The following is a 21,777-nucleotide window of genomic DNA, read 5'->3' as shown; positions in this document are numbered from 1 at the left end:
CTAGCTGCTCGAGTGGTATCTGCAATGACCAAGGTCTCAAGTCACCTCCATTACGCAGATGTGAAAGAACAAAGCAAAACCTCCAAAAACCAGAACCACATCAACAAAGCTTTCAAAACCAAGAAAAAAAGTCAAATTTCACCTTTCCTCCTCTATCTCACTCCCTTCCAAAACCAGTAATAATAGTAAACAAACTTGTTCTCATAACTTACTTGTTCTCCAAAATACTCAACATCTAGGGCCAGCTGCAGTCGGATTTTATTATCATCACTCATGCCCCCATTTGTACCAACAGGGTTTGAAGTTACATTTCTTCTGGCTTGCTTCAGTCTTTTTAGGCTCTCTTCCATTTTCTTAACAGAACTTAGCACATCAGATACAGTTTCATAATACCTAAATTAAGGAAGATTAATGAGAAAGAAAAAAAATTACAGTTTTACAGAGAAGCCTACTTCATATATCAGTACATCACTGGCACAGAGAAAAATGCTGAACAGTGCTGGGAGGAGTGGTTTTCCTTGTCAGGAAGCTACTTGTGTTTCCATCATTATCAATTAATCAGCATTTCTATCATAATTTCTAGAGGTCAATCTGAAGATTGCCATTCAGGATTGAAGCCTCCTTCTTACCACAACATTTTGGACCTGTTCAAGATGTTTAAATTCAGTAATTGAGACCAAGGAATGCAATTACTCCATTTCAAACAATCTGAGTTAGCCTCTATTTACAACCAATAGAGCACAAAGTAGAACTCCTTTTATAAACGGGAAAAGAATAACAGCCTGACAGACCAAAAAATACATTATTAGAAGAGTATGTGTATATGAAAGCATGCAAGTGCCCACCAGTGAAATGCCTATTTCTAAAATGAAGAAACTGGTCTAAACAGGACTCTCAGGAAGTTGGCAGGAAACATCACAAGAACACTAATGCTAAGTTAGAAATGGCACAGATGGAATAAAACATTGCTTCCCACATACTGGCATCCACATTAAAGAAACCATAGAATCAAACAAGGTAACAAATCAACTAATCAGGAAAATTTCAGAAAGCCGTATGGACTGAAATCCCATGCCTAAATGGGAAGGGCTTAATATCATATAAATTAACTACCAGATGCCCAGGACTGTGAGTTTTGTTAAGAATAGCTAAGAGAAGAAAATAGAGGAACAAAGGGAAATTAGAGGATCCACCAAAAAAGTGACCAGATTGAGCTATGTTCTACAATTTGCTAAAACCTGTAACTTTCAAAGAGCCTCTCTATGACAGTGATCAAACTAATGCTGTAAGAATTAGGGAAGTTGAAAGAATCTTCCTGATGCTTACTTTTAAACAGCAAGGCAACAGAAAGCAGGCAAGCTTTCTTAAGGGATAATTAGATAGGAATGGCTTCAGAAAGAGTGCTTGCCAGTGCCATGGAAACTGTTTCAAGATACCATTCTACAAAACATAAAAATATACCAGTAAAAGTCAACTGTGCATTCTTTTCATATCTTGGTATTTCCCAGTCCCACTCACTTGTGAAGACTTCCCACTTCTGCTGTACTTAGAAGTTCATCTGCCATTAAGCAAGTTTAGTCCTCAGTGACTTTTAACCAGAGTTTATGCTCTTTTCTGTTTTTTTTTTTTTATTTTGCATGCAAGAAGATACTGTCACAGCAGGAAATTAAATTAATTACTTGTCTCTGCATTCTCAGCAAAGAAACTACAAGATTACTTCATTTAAGAAATTCAGTTTCTTTGTCTCTTCTCTTGTTCAGTGAGGATACAGTATTTTAAAACAAACTGATAAAAATAGTAACAACAAGTCATGAAAACAGAATGCAACAGAAAGATTTAAGGAATTAACAAAAGAACCTGCCAAACTTACTCCTGTGTTTAACCGTTATCACTGTGTTTAACCTAGCACTTAAGTCGGGTTTGGTAACACTGACACGGAAAGTGAGAAACTCTTTTTTTTGGAAAGAAAAAAAAAAAAACTCTGAATGGATCCAAGGAACTACTGAACAGCTACTTACTTTGTGTGGCATCACCAGATTTACTCAAGCTTTAAAAGCAAGGCTTAGTAGACACAGAGAGGTAGACAGACGGACAGACAAGAACCCACTCTAAGATATTTTAGGTCTACAAGCATGCAACTTGACATTCCAGCAATCTCTGGAGTCCTTCAGCGATGTTACTTAAACAAACAGAACTGCTATGAGTTAAGAGTAAGCTGCTTTTTATGGACTAGTAACTGGCTAAAAGAAGAGAGACCAAGCTTGAATAAGCTGTTTTTGTGCAAAATGGAAGCGACCAGTGGAATCCAGACCAATCTATGCTTAGCTCTGTCCAAAATATTTAAGGACAGTTAGTGAATATTTGAGTGTCAAAACTGTCTTATAGTTTTAAGTTTATTCTGAATAACCGAAAAAGCGACTGTAAAGTGGTGCAGATGCACTGGACACTAATGAGTACCCCAGAGGTGCCAGAAGTGGAGCAGCAGAGAGGGATAAGGAGGCGAAGGGCAGGAAAGAACTCATGTTCTGACTACAGTTTAAAGCCTCAGTATTACAGGGCTAATTCTCAGAAACCATCAGTCCAATGCTCAGCAGCACTCAACAAACAAGACAATATGCTAAGAATTATTAGGAAAACCATGTAAGGACAGACAGAAATCACCAGCATCGCACTGTAACCTGTATGGACTCTTCTGATCATACCACCTATGACCAGAAAGGACAAAGAAAACCAGCAAAAAGCAGCTATAGAGATGGGAAAAGGAAACATCAAAATAGGCTACAGGAACTCTTTAGCGTGAAGCAAGATTACAGAGATATATAAAATTACAGCTGACACACGGAATAAATTATCCATAGTGCAAGAAACAGGGTGTATCCCGTGAAATTATTTGACAGAACTTCCAAACAAAAGCAAGTATTGCTTTCTCATGTTACAGTTTAACTGGTTGAACTAATAGAATGCAACATCCCACAACAGTATGAATTTAAAATACAGCTAGACAAACGGACTGAAACAAAGTCTGTTATGGAACTTAATGCTGATGGATATTCATGCTCAAGAAGTCTTCAAGACGCTAAATAGGAAGCAGAAAATCTATTAAAGAAAGCATTGCTTTTTAACTGCCTTATTAAACTGATAACAGTTAGCTCTTCAAGAGCTAAAAGAATCCAAGGTGGTGTTTTTTTTAAAGCACTAAGGTTGGTTAATCATTACATACATTAAAAGAGTCAGAGGATAATAGAACCCAGGTTTCTTGAAAATTTGGCCATTATTCACTGAAAATAACATGAGGTTAAGGTTTACGTCAATTCTGAGACAAAATGCAAGTTTTTAGTTCACTGTTGCATTACTAGAGCTAAACAATTTTTCAAATGCCCTGTCCACAATGACATGGTTTGCACAGATCTGAGCAGAAGTCAGGTCTCTGGATTCCCTGCCAGGCTTTTCATCTGCTGAATACACAACAGCAGTGTAAATCTGAAGAAACAGACCCTACCAAAAGTGGGATGTATTCTTGTTTTCTTTACAGTTGTGTTAATTCATAGTGTTCTGTTTTTTTTTTTCTTGTGCCCATTCAATGGACACTGGAATTTTTAATTAATGCAAAGAACATTCTGTATGGTTCCCTTACTTCTGTGTGCTTTCAGAGAGGGCACCTTCCAACCATTGATGAATCATGGGCTGTTTCAATATATCTTTGTATTCGTTCTGCAGTCGGTAGAAGGGCTTAAGAGCACTGTCGACATAAGGTGAAGCTTTAGTTGGCACCTCCTGGTAGATGACAGAGAAACAAGGTGAGGAAAAAGAACCAGTAATTTACTTACTGAAAACATCAACACCGAATTATAGCAGATATATAAAATGCTAAGCCTCTACCTAAAAAAAATACATACCAATGAAGAGGTTTGGAAAGACACATTGGAAAGACACCATCACAAAATCATTCAGTAGTGTTATAAATGTGATATAATATAGAACAAGGTTCAAAATGACCAAAGCTTTTTGATATCAGGGCATGATCCCGAATACACTTTCTGCTCACAATGATTTTGGAGAAAGCTGAGCAGACTCAGTGTCCACAACAGCCTATTATATCTTTGTTAAAATACCTACTATTTTGTACTATACTTCACTAAACTGAAGACATTGTTCCTTCTGTTCTTATACCATCCTCCTCCCTCAGTATATTTGCCAGAAGAATACTTTTGGGATAACTAATATTCCCTCATTATCATCTTCTCAGCTAGTTTTGATCACAGAATGCTTCGTCTGTCCAGGGACAATCCACACAGAGCTTGGGTGAACGTCATACATCGCAAAGCAACAGAACATATCTAGGGTACGCAAATCCCTGACACCTGAAATACCTCATTAACCTCTTAGAGTTCCAAATCTTAAAACTTGGCCAAGCGAAAGTGTCTTTGCACAACCAATTCCTGCAAAGACTATCCTCGAGCCAAATTCTGAATTCTGCTGAAAAAAATCAACGTATTAGAACATAGTAAAAATAAAGTTGCCAAAACTTAACATGACTGTAATAATGTATCTTCTCTACCCAAGTCATCTTGCTCCTGTTTATAAATTCAGGCTTTGCACCACGTAAAGCCAGTTAGATTGATGGCCAAGAAAGCAATGCAGTCACACTCACGGAATACAGAGCTCAAGCTAGCAACTTGACTGAACTGAAGATGGCCAGGTCCTAAGTCTCTGTTTTGGCACAGTTAGCCCACCATCTGCTTAAAGATCCCACAGAAAACTGAGAGATGATGGCAGTCCACTAAATCACTATGCAAAGTTTGCCTTCAGGTAACTGAGCTAAGCAGTGTAGAGTTGTTGTATTTTTCACTCTCCCTGGACTTCATACATTGTTCTACTCTTTCCTTTAAGTAAAAATATTCTGTGTTAAAGACAGAACAATCCAGTCCCTACATAGATGAATTTCTTAGCCTTGAGATTGTTTCTTCTTTCTAAAAACAATTTCTAATTAAGTATGTCCTTAAATGAGAAACCCTAATAATAAACTGCAGTAATAAACTACTCCCTTCGGAGCAATTCTCTTCCAGTTGACCCTAAATGTTTACCACCCAAAGAAAACTTAATATCCTTCAAAAAAGTAGACTCAATAGCTCTAAATTTTTCCATTTAGCCACTGAAAAAAGTACAGCACTGCTGGTGGCAGCACAGTTTCCTCCTGATAGCCAGGAAAGCGTTTCTGATTTTGGTGAGCCAAGGCAACCCTCCCCCTGCCACCAACCGAAAACACCCCACAAGCAATGGGCCTTGCCCATTTCAGACTGCCTTCTGTGTTCCAATTACACAAGGATGTAGTAGTCAGTGGTCCCCGTCACCCAAGTTTTTTTCTGTTGCCTGAATGATACTAAGCTAACTACCAACATGACTGTGCAGACTGGCAAAGGCAAGTCACAGTGGTAGAACAAGCGAAGATCGGACAATCATTTTTGATACCATATTTCACCATTATTTGTTATTAGTTTCTCAACTCTTTTTAGTCATTCTCACCTTGCTCCTTCTGTGCAAGATACTTCTTCAATCAAATCCAAACAGCTAGCTCACTGAGAGGAGAGTTTCTTGACATAGCAGGCAGAAGTGTCACCCCCCCCCAGAAGCAGCCTGCCACTCAGCAGCACTGCGTCTTACAGTATATGCTACAACGCAAGTGAAACACCTTTATTCTCATTAACCTTTTTTCTTTTGTACATCAACAGTTCTATTCCTTGCCCTTCCTTCTATCTCAGCGCTGTGCCCTCATCCTTGTTACCGTATGTAAAATTTTGAAAATAGAATTTTTTTTTCCTTTTCAATAAAGTAAACGGTAGATCAGTAAATTATCTCAAGAGCTCTTGACTGTCAAGCAGATATGGACAGGCCCGAAGAACTCATAAACGTACTGCCTGGTTAACATTCTTAGGATAGGCCTTTCTGAGATTTATTTTTTTGTCTGCAACCAGCACTGACCTTATTGGTTCTCCTATACAATCTTGGAACTTCCAGTGCACTTTTCAGGTAAGCGAAGGAGGACTCACTGAGATCCTGGATAATCCTGTTATTCAAGGTAGGGATGCAGGCTGATAAAGAAGTCTTTGAGTCTTCCAAGGCTCCTATTGAAGTAGAAATGCTAAAGTTTAAACTGAGCTACCCTGCCCAATCACACAACATAAATTATGTGACATCCCCTCCTCCATCACGCCAATCTCACTCGCTATTCTACAGGGATGCCGATATTAAATACAGGATGCTTACTAAAAATAGACGCCAGCCATTTAGAAAACATGTCCTGTAAGGCCAACCATTCCTCAGCCAGAAAAAAAGGTGGAGGGAAGGAAAGAAAAAAGGGGTAAAGTAACATTATCCATTTTTTTCAGTATTACCAATGTAGCAAGGGGCTTGAATCAAAAGGCTCTGACCTACCAAGGAAGCTGTAGTTGCGAAATTCTTTCTCACAGTACCTAAATTCCCTATGGAGTGACTGGAACACGCGCAACTCAAAGCTGTGATTGACAATAAACCACCTATTGAGTGGGTGATGTCCACAAGCTGCTACCTCTCTAATGGACTTAGACATCCACCAATAATCCTGATTTAGAGATTTAAGTGGAATTCACAGCACAGAACTTCTGACTATACTTGAAGACAGACACTAGTTCACTCACCCAGCTACTACATGCCTGGCTTTAATTACTAAATTAAAATCAGACTCCATGTCTCACATAAAGGATGATCAGATTAAAAAAAAAAAAAAAAACAAAAAAACCCAACAAAAGAACGCACACAATGGGAAAAAAAAGGAGGCTAAAATGCTCACTACTTCTATTCTCTGAAGTTAAGGTATTTAACTATGAAACTTTGATAACTCTCCTCCTTACACGATTCATCTGGCCATATAGAGAAAAATCTTTTCAGAAAAATATTTTAGTTTCAATTGGATAATGGAAAGCCTCTCTTTACTTCTTCCCCCATTTCCTTTACAAGTAGGTATTTAAAGATATGATACGAATCTTCTAGTCTAAGGTCCCCCACTTACTGGAAAAGCATCCTAATTATGGACAATGACAAGTTACTCAGGGAAAAAAAAAACCCACCAAGAAAAAAAAAGAAAAAGAAACCACCCCGAAAAAGCCCAAGGCACTTCAGACTCACTCAGTTTTAATCAAACGTTTTCCAGAGTCATCATTTCTGTTCAAGATAGTTTCTATTTAACAATCTAAACCTCAAGCGGCTTAATTAAGTAATAAAAGCATTCATATTTTCAATTTTTTCATTGTAAATCATGAAACTGTGTGTAAAAGCTGATTTAGTTTAGTTGGCAGAGGGGATTTGGAAGAAAGGGGAAAGGGACTGAATTCAGCCTTTCAGCTTTACCTGCAAGACAAGATACATTCTTGAAGCCGATCATTTCAAGTTTTGGTTTAATCATTTCTAAGATGTCAGGGATCTGAAAAAAAAAAACCAACACCAAAACCCAGAAGAGATACAGTCGTGTTATAAACATATTTTAATTACTCTTCCTACATTCTGTATGTTTTCAGTGCATCAAAAGACACCTTCAATCTTTTCTACTTTTTTACTGCATTTATAGGAAACCGGTACTAGAAGAACACAATATTCACAGGATTTAAGGCCTATGCGTTAAGTCCCATACCTTACTATTGTCCTCAGAGGAAATAATTTAACATTAAAAAAAATATTATCAACCCAGATGCAATTTACAACTTCACAAATTTCAGCCTTATTGACTAAAAATACACAAAAGTCATCCCCACTGAAAGAAAACCACACATCTCTTTTCAAGACTCTAGATCATTAGTAAAGTATAATCATGATGATAAAACCTTCTTTCAACCTCAAAAACTAAAACCAGTAAACATGTACAAGAGAACATAATATTAAATCTGAATATTGCACCACACTCCAAGCTGCAACTAAGATTTTACTAGCAAAGGTAAGACTCTGGGACAGCAACACTTTGCACCAAAAATGGGCAAAAACATATTATTTTAGGGGTTAAGTCCAGCAGTTACTGATAAAAAGAGTTTAAACACCTGAAGTGGTTTCTCTGTAATCTGCCACTCCAAATAAGCCTAGAGTAGACCATTTATTTCACGTGATATTTTCTGTATCAGACTACTCCAGTTTTAGCATTTAAGATAAAAACCCAGCTTACGGAACATTGTTTTAAACAATTTAATGTCCTTAACAAGACGCCAAACAATATTGGCACATACACTCTTTCATAAGTAAAGTCACAAGCACAAACCTGATCCTGGAGTTTGTCCAGATCTGCAGCGACATATACCAACTGAGTACTAGATATAGAAGGCAATGTCTGACTTTCTGGAGAAGACCCGTTCCCTTGGTCCTCACCAGGGCTGAGGCTTACAGAAGATTCCTTTCTACCAACTGGCACCGATTTTTTGCTTTCCTTCATATTCTCACAGGAAATGGGCCTCACAGAAACCTGAAACATCAAATTGAGATGTGAACCTTAGCAATAGTGAAGGCAGTTAAAGTTGGACAAACAGAATCAGTACACAAAGGATTTGCAAGTTTTCAGCAGCAGAATGCCACGCTTAAAAGGAATATTAGCATTCCTAAATTAAATCGAAAAAGATATTTTTTAAAAGGTTTTGGTGCACTAAGGAGTTGGATGATTTTGAACAAATTTGTCACTATGGAAGAGGGCAGTCCAGTCCTGCAGCAATTTTCGTCTGTGTGGCATTCAAATGAACTACTGCACTGGAGGAATGTGCAAAACCAAAAATTTGATCATTATCTGCTTTGCAGAAACACAGTTTATTTTCATACGCTGGAATACAAAAATGATAACCACTGACTGCTGTCAAACAACCCCTTTCTCCCACCTCCTCATGCCCTCTGCTGTCAGGCACGGGCTTCACTCAACTGCTCTGTTTTAACCCTGGTACTTATCAGTACTTCTCATGAGCCACTTTAGCTGAGAGAACCGAGTCATTCAGTCTTAGGAGAAGGATATAGGGAGATCTTACTGCTGTCTTCAACTACCTAAGGGGCATGTATAGGGAACGTGGAATCAGACTTTCCTTGAGGTACAGTGACAGAGTAAGAGGCAACAGACATGGTGTAGCAAGGGAAACTCTGAACAAATATGAAAAAAAGGGGTCAGTCATTGGAACAGGGTTCCCAGAGAGGTGTTAAATTGCCAGCTTTGGATATACTCAAAATATAACTTGAAAAGGCTCTGCACAACCTTTCTGTCTTGAACAGGAATTTGGACCAGATAACCTCCAGAAGTCCCTTTAAATCCCAATTATTCCATCATGCTGTCTTTCTGTGACACAGGAAACGGGGAAACTTGTATGGCTGGGAGCAGGGAGTAGAAGAGCAAAGCACAACCTCTCCTGCTCAGAAGCAGAGAATCGTTAGTGTTGAGTCAGTTGCCCATAAAACTTCCAGTTTTACACTCTCAACACTGAGCAACTGATCCAGATTAACTCATCCCCCTTTTTTTTTTTTTGCATGGTTAGTTTTCACCTGGCTCAGTTTCACAACCTCGTCCACTGTATCAATGAGTAGTAATCACAAACAGGACAAACCCAAGAGATTGTGACTACTTTTTTCAGTGGCTGAGGCAGCGTTAAACATATACAGGACTACAGCCTTGGCAACCATCAGACAGTAATACCACAGCAGCACCGGTCTTTGTGGTTAGTAACATATTTTGCAGTGATACTTTAAGCTCATGAACGGGTTGAAAGTGTTCTTATTCAAGAATGTTAGGTTCAGAAAAAAAGTGCTTAAAAAGAGGTCACGTACATTGTTTCAAAAGGTCTCTTAGTGATGGACATACCCCATCACCAAAACCATAAGCACATTGTTCTCTTACCTCACCAATGAACACAGAGTAGCGTGCCAAAATTTGCAGACTAAGTTTCCACAGACGGTGTGCTAATAACGGTAAAAACATTTGATCTGACCAGCACTTCAGAAGACTCATCCAGACCATGTGAGTGGCCAAAAGACAGTATGAGCTGCCAGCTAGAAACAATCAGAAAACAAAGGTCAAGTTGAAGCACATTTTCAAAAGATGTAACATCAGTGTAATTGTATTACCCTAGGCGTTTGTTTTTTTTTAAATAAAGTCTTCCAAAGAGACACAATCACAAAGATAGCAAAGAGGATTTATTAAGCATTGTCTAAAGCAAACTCTTAAAATATTAGCTCCTCATTGCTTCAGATTTCAAATTCCACTAAGTCTTGCTGTAGCTGTGCAGGCAAAAGCAACAAATGAGAATTTGCCTGCAACAAAGGCAGGAATAGCTTGGCCAAATAATCCACTTCAGGAGGTAACATTTTCAGGGTAATTTTTGGCTGTCTTACAAAGAAGTTATATTAGACATGCTTGCCAGCCGTTAAACTACTACTGCATTCACAGTTATACCCAAGATATCTGCTAGAAATATTTATTTAAAACACTGTAGGAATATCCATATTTAAACCAAAGACTTTTAAAGCAGTTCATGCACAAACATTTTATAGCATACAATTTGAGAGCTAAGGAACACGTCTGCAAGTTCCAGGCAAACACCATGAAGTGGCAGGATTTATGCATTTTGTCTCCATAAGGATTTTTTCTCCTTGCTCTCTTCAGAGAGGATGTGTGTATATATGCACACACAGAGACGCATATATTTATGTTGCTCTTAGCTGCCTTCTTTGTAAGTATTTGCTAACTGAAGTCAAGTTTTTCTGCTTACAATATACTTCTAATGAATATACCAGGTTTTCCCCTTCCACTTTAATCCTTCTTGGTGCACACCTCCTCATCTGCTCCTAAATCAATACATGTTTTTGGACCAGACACCAACACCATAAACCATGGCAAGCCTAATTGCTGCCATTTTTCACCTTTACATAGCCCTATAACAATTAAGAAAAACATGCCCCAATAACACAGCATAGCAACAATGGAGGTTGTCACTTCGAGGACGCCAAATACCAATTTAGTTCTTTCTTGCACTGAGGGAATAGTTCCACAAAGATATTAATGGCTGCTGCCAAAAGGGGTGTTTTTAGTATGTAAAGTGATCACTGACCAGTACTCTCATATTGCCTTCTCTAGAAAAATGTATTCTACTGTTTAATCAGTCAATCAGAAAACAGAAAGCTCATGTGAACCCTTGGGATACATGTGACTAAACAGTCAGTAGACAAACAGTAACCACTTATACCACTGATTCCTTCACAACAGAGAAGTTATTTTTTGCAATAAAAGTTTACCTGGTGCTTCCTCTAGTGTATCTGAAAGTGCTTCTTCCAAGGCCCCTGCTATTTCTCTGAATCTGAGAGACAGAAAAGTTTTGAATATTACAATTCAACAATTGCTTAAATTGATGCCTGAACATTTTTTCAATGTTTATTTCAATATTATTTCAATGTGCTATCAATGCACATACACAGATTTTAAACATGGGGTTATTTCTGCCCAACATAAATCGGGATATAAACCAGACCAACATTCAATCACTCGAAAGAGAACCTTTGACATTTTATAGGCTTATACTCGGGAAAATTATTAAAGTCATGGTTTCAAACATTATCAAAATGATAGCTCACAGAGTGCCAACTCCTCAGCTCTTTTGAGGAGTGAAGTTTTTTGTTACTGTTTTTAAACTAAAAGTGAACCCATTGTCTCATACTTGCTTTAGCCGACCTTCAGATATGTCATGTGATATCGTCAATGAACAGTGGCATAAGGTTCTGCAAACAATTCTGTACCTGATAAAAATCAATAGTTCCTCACAGGATACCTTGACTCCCTTTTTTAAAAATTCACCCTTCAAAAAGGTGTGACAGGTATAACAGCAAAGTTACTATTAATACCTCTTGTACTTTTCCATATTTAAAACAACATAGCATTTCCCTCATCTAAGAATTATAAAGCAAGAGCTGCAGAAAATTATTCTTTAATCAGGTTTTCCCTCTAAATGCTGAAACAAAGCTATCATTTTTAGCTCCCCTATAGAAAGTTTTACTGTCATTGGCTTCCCCTTTCTTGCTTTTATGTCCATCATAGTAGCTCTGTAAGTCTTTCTATCAAACTTACCAATTACAAACCTGTAGGGCTTCTCTTAAAGCCTCTTAACTATCATTTCCAGATCAGAACAGGGGTCCACCTAGCTTTTCTTGTTCAAACTCCTAATGGACTAGATGCATCTTTAGCAACTAAACATATTTTAGAAATATTTGTGAGATGGCTTCAAACTCTCATTCCTGTCTATGCAGCACTTCCACCAACACAGCACTGTCTTTTAAGTCTTATATTATAGTGAAAAGGATTAGAGAATGGAATCAGATTTTTAACAGTGGCATGATTCTTGATGAATGTTTCTTACATAGGAAAAAAATTTCCCCAATGTGGGGCTCACTACAGTTTGAATGGCAAGGGAGTTACTGGCGCTGCTTGTGCCAGCACTGCGGCAGAAAAAGTGCCTGTACATCCACCTGTTCCTCAAAGGATCATGTGTAAAGGCTCTAGTGAGGGGTGATTGTTCTGGACAATTTCTGTAATTGAAAAAAGAAAAAAAACACCAATCTCAATTATAAATGCCATAGTGTGAGATAATACTTCAATAAAATGTCCCTGTGACTTTAGGATATTAACATACATTAAAAAAAAAAGCTTCCCTGATATATATAACGAATATGATGTATTATTTTCACAGTTGTGCACTAAAGAATTCATGGGCACTTCCAAAAGTTATCAGATTATTCCAATATATAGGAATAACATGAGGAAAGATGAAGCAGCTGCCGTCATCCAATCATTTGTTGAAATAGTGCACTGTTTAGATATACAGTAATCTTGGATTACAGGAAAATGATTTTTTTTAAAGTTTTTTTAATCAGAGCTCAAAATACCTAATGGAAAAGAACATTTTGGAACAAAAAGAATATGCTGAAGCTCCATTTCAATTTTATGAGCAAGAGCATCAAAGTTTGATCAAGTGGTCACTTATTAGAAAAGTTGCACTTTCAAACAAAAGGGGCAGACTCAGAGACCTATTAACGATATCCATCTGTTAAAAGGTTTATAATGTCTACAGTTCCATGGACACTTTAAGTCCATGCACTCAGCACTGCTACTGTACTCCTGCCCTTTCCCTTGGGCCAGCAGGAATATTTGTACAGTTAAGTGGTTTGGAGAAATTGATTGGAGTTGAGAGTCGACCTTTTTTTGCCCAGGGTAACATCCTCGTATTGGTTCACTACACAGCTACAGGAACAGTTGTGCAAGCAAAAACTCAAAGACCTTTCTCCCAGACCCCTGCTCCTATCACTTATATTAGCTCCAGCACTCCTAAGATTCCTAGATGGAATTTTTCAACAGCAATGTAGATTTATCCTGAATTAAAGAAATTGTACAAATGTGGCTATGGTTGTAGTGTTATTGCCAGTTATAGAATCATGCCATGAAAAAAAGGCCACTGAAGTGATCCACATTAAAAATAAACATCAATTTCTCTCTCCTCTTTTTTTTGGAAATTCTGCACTCTACTTTTTTTTTTTTTTTGGTGCTCAGGAGGTTTTGTGCCAAGAGAGATCACACACAGCACACTTAGGTCATAGCAGACTTCATCAACGGTTCTCTTTCTTGTCTGATAGCTTGCTCCAAGCAAGGAGGCTTGCTATCCAGCCCTAGAATCAGATGTGTAGACTTCACTTTCTAAAAATATGGTTTTACCTTCTATTTCATTCCTTTCATTAAAATCCTAGCATTACTAGAATTAAAACAGGGCTTTGCTGGGTTTCTTGGCTCTCTCCTAGCTGCAAGATCTGTAAAAGGTAATACTACAGGTACATCAGACCTGCTGGAAAAATAAGCTAAAACTTATTACGTCACTCCTCAGGAAAAGGGAACAGTAGGCCAATCTTTGGGAAGGCAATGTTGAGACCCAGCACTTCACAGAGTACATCCTGTGAGACAAAAAGTATGTCAGAAACATGGCTAGATCTTGAAAAGCTACAAATTGTCAAGTCCTTTAATTCTGTATTTCTAAGAAGACTTCTTCCCTCATAGGAAGTATTCCTCAGGATTTGCACAAGTAGCATCCTTCAACATACAGTTTAGTTCCAGGGACACTGGCGAAAAAGAATTTGAAACAAGATTTCAAGACTTATCTAGATCTCTTCCTGAAAGTCTTATCAGTAGCGTATCAAGTTCAGCATAACAACACCGTACATATTGAAGAGCAGCTGGCTGTGATTTTGCTAAATTGTTGAAAGACATATAAAACAGTTACTTGACTTACTAATTAAAGTCTTAGTTTGACTTCTACTATGATTTATTGACAAGTGAAATTTTGAACAATGAGGGGATCTGACCCTAAGCCATCTTGCTGTGATTGAACTCTACTTTTGTAAGAGTGAACCACAAAATGCATACTAACCGTATTTGAAAATATACGGGCAAATTCCATTTGTTGTTAAAGCTTTGGTAAGAGGGATGAGATCTTAACCGTTTCACGCTGGCCTGGGAGCCACACTGACGTTCAAATTTCCGTACAAAATCCATACTAGTAGTGTACTTCTGCAGAAAGAAAATGAGCATTCTTATCATGCACAGGGTCCCAGCAAACAAGGAAGGCCACCACCCATGCAGCAGAACTCTCGTATCACAGTACAGTTAAGTTTGAGGTTCAGAATGGGCTGACACTGACCTCCAACACTTGATTATACAAGGCTAAAATTCTGGATTGCAGTGAAACCAAAACCAATTAACTAGTAGGTGTTAGTCTATGATAAGAAAAGCTACTGCAGGACACTTCAAAAAGCATAAAATTGTCCAAGTACCCTGAACAAGAAGAATTCATTATAGAGATGCATCAGCATTTCTGAGCTGAATCACTGGGGTGGAACAACAATGCTGCACAGTACGAAGAACAGTCTCAGTTGCAGGAGATAAAGGGATTCAACAAATATAAATAACCAGGAACAAAACCCAGAAGTACACATAATCAAACACACATGAGAATAACATTTTTTTTCTATTATATAGGACCTGTATTATAGGAATTTCTAGAACTGTTTCCCTAAAAATATGCTTTGCAAATACTGAATATTTGCAGAAGAACTTTAAACAATTTTGGATAAACTACATTTATCCAGTGTATACTTCTAATAAGATATTTACAAGTAGTATTAAGACAGTTGCAAGCAAAGAGAAATTACACTAATCCTCAAATGCACTGTGGGCTTACTCTCAACAGTAACTTATTAGCACCCCAAAAATAATGAAATTAAATCATACACGAAGCAGAAATCCAAACACTTAAGCAAAAACCAGAAGCAAAACAGTGCATAAAAATGTTATTTCACACAAAACAGACATTGCTAACAGAACACAAAGGTTATGTAAATCAATTTAAAATCAAAATACAGCTACAGTTAAAATCTACCTCTCTGCAACGAAAACCAGTTTGGGTTATGTGCAAGTTTCTTCTATTAAAAAAAATTAGAAAAACAGCCATAAAACCTATCACACATGCTCACTAAGCCACTGCTGAATTAATGAAATAAGCCTGACTGAATCTCTCAGTGCTTCTGACTTCGTTGCAGTAAGAGCAGCAGCAGGGCTGTAGCGGCAAGGCTTTTACCACAATCCAGAGCACCATGTGAGTGATGCAATGTTGCGTCTTCCGAACTGTAAGACATTCTCAGAAGCCCCTGAGTTGCTGCTTACAGGTTCTGCTCTCAGAAACTCTCCTGCAACCACAGGACACACGCTGGGAGGTGATTTGAGACAGCCGGCATGGCTTCACCAAGGGCAAGTCAAAGGCCCCTGTAAGGCCTTTGACATGGTCCTCCACAACATCCTTCTCTCTAAATTGGAAAGGTATGGATTTGATGGGCGGACTGTTCAGTGGATGAGTAATTGGTCGGATGGTCACATCAAGAGGGACAACAGCTCAATGTCCAGATGGAGATCAGTGACAAGTTGTGTCCCTCAGGGGTTGGTATTGGGACCAGCACTGTTTAATATCTTCATCAACACCACAGACAGTGGGATCGAGTGCACCCTCAGCAAGTTTGCAGACAACACCAAGCCGAGTGGTGTGGTTGACACACCCGAGGGACCAGGATGCCATCCAGAGGAACCTGGACATGCTCGAGAAGTGGGCCCATGTGAACCTCATGAGATTCAATAAGGCCAAGTGCAAGGTTCTGCACTTCAGCCAGGGCAACCCCTATTATCAATACAGGCTGGGGGAGAAGGGATTGTGAGCAGCCCTGCCGAGAAGGGCTGACTTGGGGGTACCAATGGATGAAAAGCTGGACACGAGCTGGCAAGTTGTGCTCACAATCCAGAAAGCCAACCTTATCCTGGGCTGCATCAAAAGAAGCATGGCCAGCAGGTGGAGGGAGGTGACTCTGCCCCTCTATTCTGCTCTCTTGAGACCCCACCTGAAGTACTGCATCCACCTCTGGAGCCCTCAGTACAGAAAAGACATGAACCTGCTGGAGTGAGTCCAAAGGAGGGCCACAAAAATGATCAAAGGGTTGGAGCACCTCTCCAATGAGGACAGGCTGAGAGAGTTGGGGTTGCTCAGCCTGGAGAAGAGAAGGCTCCGGCAAGACCTCATTGCAGCCTTTCAGTACTTAAAGGGGGCTTGTAAGAAAGATGGGGACAAACTTTTTAGCAGGGCATGTTGCAATAGGACAAGTGGTAATGGCTTTAAACTAAAAGAGGGTAGATTTAGACTAGATATAAGGCAGAAATTATTTACAATGAGGGTGGTGAAGAACTGGCACAGGTTGCCCAGAGAGGTGGTAGGTGCCCCATCCCCGGAAACATTCCAAGTCAGGTTGGACGGGGCTCAGAGCAACCCAATCTAGTTGATGAAGTCCCTGCTCACTGCAGAGGGGTTGGAGTAGAAGACTTTTAATAGCCCCTTCCAATCCAAACTATTCTATGACATGCGCATGCTTTTGTGTTGCATATCACAGCAAGTTCATAACTTTCTGTTAAAGGTGTAGTTACTGCATATTTTTCTTGTGACCTGGTAGCTTCAGTATGTCAAGATCGCATTCTGGAAATTGCACACAAAAGCTTTTAGGTAACTACTTTTCTCCCAAAGTGGGTGTATCTACAACACAATGGAACCATTAAAGGTATGGGAGTTAAATCCAGAATCCACAACAGTGGTTCTTTCTGGCCTCCTTTCTGAGATAATAAACCCAGCACTGTAAAAGGGCAAACAAGCCATTAATGCTCTGCTACCTTAAGTATTAGTCAGAGATAAAAACCAAACACTCTGAAAAGACCTACCACTTTCAACATAGAAGACAAATCAAGAGATAGTTATCTAATTATTGATAACATTACATCCAAGAGAGGGAACTAACTGTAGCATTGGTTTCCATTTTAACTTCTAGGATTGGATTGTTGACTGCACAAAGTTATTTAGGAGAAGCTAAAGTGGGAAACAAAATGGAGCAATTTTCAAACAGAGGAATCGAAACAGTCTCGAATGTTTAGGGATAAAAAAAGTACTCTTTTCAAATGCCTGTAAATCTACAAATCTGGCTCAGAAATAAGGGCATGAGAACTGGAAAAAAAAAAAAAAAATCAACGAACCAAACAACTCTGCACAAGTAAATAGTTATTTTAACATACATGCTTAACACTGCCAGTCTGATTTTTCCAGGATTTTAAAAAATATTTTTCCATTCCCCTCCTCTACATCTAACAACCTCCTCACAGATAATATTGCATATTGAAACTTTTCAGCATGAAACATATACATATGCAAATAAACCTGGAGAAAAAGACTTTTCTGGATTTTTATCAACCTCGAAAATGGAGACAGAAGATTACTGTCTAAAATCCGTATTGCATTACTTGGATTATCAGCAGTACAGAAACAATTTTAAAGGGTCCCCCCCTTAATTCAGAAGTACCCCTATTTGTCTTTAGGTGTACATAATAGCATTTTTACACTTGTCATTTCAACTTTATATTGATTTTTAGATAAAATATTTTAATGATTTAGACTCTGAGTCGCTTAAGTAGCCAAAAGCAGCCTGAAAGTACTTTAGGCTTAATACATGATTTAGTTGAAAGCCATGGTGGGGTGTTAGGTTTTTATGGGTTTGTTTTTGTTTTTTTTAAATAAACACAATGTCACTGTTGGTCGATATCAGCTTAATATAAGATGACAGGCTTTAAAAAAAAATAATTCATTTAAAACAGCAAACCCAGCTCTTCCGAAGATAAAATACATTCTTGTGTAAAACCAGCAGCGCAGACACAAAAGCCCAGCATGGCTCACAATTGGCCGTATGCGGAGCATTAGGTGAAAGCTTGAAGAGTGACTGAAACTTTATGGTAAACTAAGTATTCTCACAGGGAAGGGGGAACACCCAGTAGTGTCACTTGCATGGCATTACCACAGCTTTCTTCAACATCCATTTCATTTGCCTCTTATTCAGAGCCAGCCCTGCAAACATTCACTGTCATGCCTGCCTGCCTTCAGTTATTCAATGTCTCTGTATGAAAGAGATCTTAAATTCCAAGAAAAATATAAGTATTTAGCAAAAGCAGTTTTGCATGAACACAGGAAGAATCATTTGCCTTACAAACCTCCATCAGCAATACAACATTTCCCCAAGTTATTTGTCCTGATCTGCCTACTATGCGTTCCTTCAGACAATTATCACTGCCTGCCATCTCCATCTTGAAAATAAAAGGTTTCACACTAATCATAAGTCAGGTGGCAAGGAAAAAAAAAAATCCACGATACATTATCAGCAATCATGGTAAAATACAAGACAGACAGGACATGAAAAAAAAGCAGAAAGCTTGTATTTTCTATTTGTGACATACTAATAAAGTACTGCCAGAGCCAATCTTCATACTAAGAAATCTGTTTCAACATTAGTAAGAGGTGATCTTTCAGATGCAGAACAGCACTGCCAATGATGAAAATACAAGAGTGACTAGTACCTTAAATTCATTTTATAACATAAGCTTGCTTCATAATTGATCGCGGTATCAGAGAAAATGCTTCTTTCATGTTCTAAACCTTATCACACCGCCTCCAAATATTTTTATTTCTTTTAGTTGTGTTTCTAATCACAACATAATCTGCAGTACTGAAAGAGAGCAAAAGCTAAAACAAACAAGTGAAACAAAGAAATGTTTTTTAACCTTCCCATACTATAGGGCACATCGTAACCCAGATATTGAATTAACATGACAGCTCTTCCTATACAGAAGTCCCAGTCTTGGGTGAACGCTGGAGTTGTCTGCTCCTGCCTTCATTTATGTCACAATTCTACAACTAAGAAAGAACATCTACTCCTAAAACAAATATTAAGCCGAAATTCATATGACTAAATGGCTTCCAATAACTTCTGTATGAGCTTTCCTGACAAACTTGAGGGGAGAATTAATTACTATGAAAATTAAATCAAGTAATTTGAGATAACCTCCTCTTCCGAGCCATGCAACAACATGAATTTGTACCAAAGCAGCAGGAAAAAAGCTAGAGAACATGACTCATAGGATTCTTGTGTGTGTCAAAGGAATCACAAATGAAAAAAATTAAAATTAATTACCTCATGAAACACATCTGGGTTTCCAGGGTTAAACAGTGATGGCAACTTCTCTTCTAAACCGCATACTATTTCTGGCCACACTGAATTCACTAAGAAATCATATCCAGGAACAATATCTGCTTTTTCACTGAAATAAAATTGCAATTATTCCATGGTTATATTTTACCACCAGGCTTCTATTTGGGGGCAGGGATAACTAAAAAGACATGCACTGCACTACACAAAACACAATTCAGTTTTGGTTTTTTTACATAGGTATTAATTAATTATTCCTTCCAGGTTTCATATTTGATCCCACAGTCTCATCCAATGCAAGGTACTTTTTATAACTCTCAAAGTGTTTTAAAATTTCATCAGTTACATATTTTGCAAGTGTGTTCTGGAAAATAAGTACATTTCAGCTGAGAACTCCTATTCTTACTTGTATATTTCAAGTTTTAGAACTCCAAAGAGGTACCAAGTAGGAGTAATGTGACTAATGCAATGGAAAGAAGCAAAACTTTTTCATAATTGTTCCAAACTGTATTTATACATGATATTGTTCTTCGAAGCAAAAGATTAAAAGCTACCTTGATTATGAAAATTTATGAATTGAGAGCAGAAGAGATACAAGCATTTAATTCCAGTTCAGTACACCACAGTACAAAGTAGAAACATTCCATTATTAAGAAGAAAGATTAAAACTTGCTGAGGGATTAAAAGAATTGAAATGTTAGTAAAACTTAGGATCCATAAAAAGCTCAGCAATGGATGACTAATTAGAAAAGTAATTCTGCAGTCCCTAGGGGCTACATCCATAGTTTTGCTAATTACAGCAGCCTACTATATTAACCAGCCTGCAAACAGATGAATAAATGGATACAATTCAGTAGAGCTGAATTATTTAAACTTCAAAACAGGCAATTTAATTGCATAAGGAATTAAGCACTTTTGGAGACGACAGTGGAAGCACTACACAAATCAATTAAATCTGTAGTTCCAGTACGTGCAATAAATCAGTCAAACCTCTGGGGATCATCCCCGCTTTTCTGATGTACACTAAACAACCCGACTTTTTGAACTTAATATTTTTAAATAGCTTTATTATGCCCTTCTCCTTGGATGAGGTGTACGATCACGTTTCATGGATTAAAGTATTCTCCTTCCCTTCTCTGAAGGTCTGGGCTGCAGCAGCAAGAAAGTTTGTTCACGGTTTTGTTTTGAAAAAACATAGAGACAGAAGAGAAATCACACTTGACTGTGAATCGTGAGGAAAGGCCAGTAAGTCGTTTGCGCATAGAAGCTATTTATGCAAAGCATTTCGAAAGCATATGATACTTGTTGTAACTTTAGTGAAAACAAAAGAAACCCCCAAGAGATCTACCTTGAAATAGCTCCTCCTGTGACTTCACGCAAGAGACGGCAGTGATGAGGAACAAACTCCAATAGTCTATTGTACATAGCTTGAAGGCCATTAGGATGAGATTGAACGTACTGTTCCACAATCACCTGCCAGGAAAAATTCAATGTTAAATGTCAGAAAAGTGAATATGAAATACTGTAATACAAGACTCACAGTCTACTCATTCAAAACTCCTAACACTATAACCCCAAATATTGGGATAGTCACTATATTACTTTTTTATATTCTAGTTTCCACTCGCCAGCTTGAATTATTACTTACTTTAATGCAGCACTCTAACTGGCAAGATTGGCTAAAAGAATGGGAATGAGCTCCTTCCTTTTAAATGTTAGCCACCATGTCTTGCTTTCCACCCACTACACACATCACTGCCCCTTGAAGCAGTCTGTGAAGTTAAACAGGTGACTGGCAAAAGCTAATCAAACCTCAGAATAAAGTCAAAAATTTCTTCTAAATTTAAAGCTTGTTGGTCCAATCCCAAATGCAGGTAAGCCAATAGCCAAGAATCTTCTCTGACAATGCTAAGCTTTTAACACAGCTGGCAAAGCAGTCTGTCAGGGCTGTACCTCGTATCCAGTAAAACGGAATAATCTCTGCTCCAGAGAGGGCAGACAGTAGTTGGACAATACAGGAAAAGAAAAACAGCTTATATTTCTTGGTATCCTTCCACTAGGAAAAGAAAAATAGCTTATAGTTCTTGGTATCCTTCCACCTGTCTGAACACTTTTACCTCTTACTACATAAAGAAGCAGAATGGT

The 21,777-nt window shown here is 38.2% G+C and overlaps 1 protein-coding gene across 5 annotated transcripts in view; it reads right to left on the bottom strand.

Moving 5' to 3' along the window:
* Positions 1-21,777, bottom strand: part of COG2 (component of oligomeric golgi complex 2) — a 34,539-nt gene that overhangs the window by 3,355 nt on the left and 9,407 nt on the right. For 4 of the 5 annotated variants that reach the window (XM_054194879.1, XM_054194877.1, XM_054194878.1 and 1 more), the window contains 10 exons: positions 20,981-21,105; positions 19,618-19,744; positions 14,448-14,587; positions 11,278-11,339; positions 9,884-10,035; positions 8,279-8,479; positions 7,384-7,456; positions 5,980-6,122; positions 3,635-3,774; positions 213-393 (listed from right to left, as the gene is read on the bottom strand). In XM_054194879.1, the coding sequence (XP_054050854.1) occupies positions 213-393; positions 3,635-3,774; positions 5,980-6,122; positions 7,384-7,456; positions 8,279-8,479; positions 9,884-10,035; positions 11,278-11,339; positions 14,448-14,587; positions 19,618-19,744; positions 20,981-21,105 (1,344 nt within the window). Of the gene's footprint in view, positions 1-212; positions 394-3,634; positions 3,775-5,979; positions 6,123-7,383; positions 7,457-8,278; positions 8,480-9,883; positions 10,036-11,277; positions 11,340-14,447; positions 14,588-19,617; positions 19,745-20,980; positions 21,106-21,777 lie in introns of those variants that run through there. The other variant, XM_054194880.1, reaches the window with a different exon arrangement.

Source organism: Rissa tridactyla, chromosome 3, assembly GCF_028500815.1.
Source record: "Rissa tridactyla isolate bRisTri1 chromosome 3, bRisTri1.patW.cur.20221130, whole genome shotgun sequence".
Lineage (NCBI taxonomy): Eukaryota > Metazoa > Chordata > Aves > Charadriiformes > Laridae > Rissa > Rissa tridactyla.
Note: the sequence above shows the minus strand (reverse complement) of the source record. Positions and strands in the feature narration are given on the sequence as shown.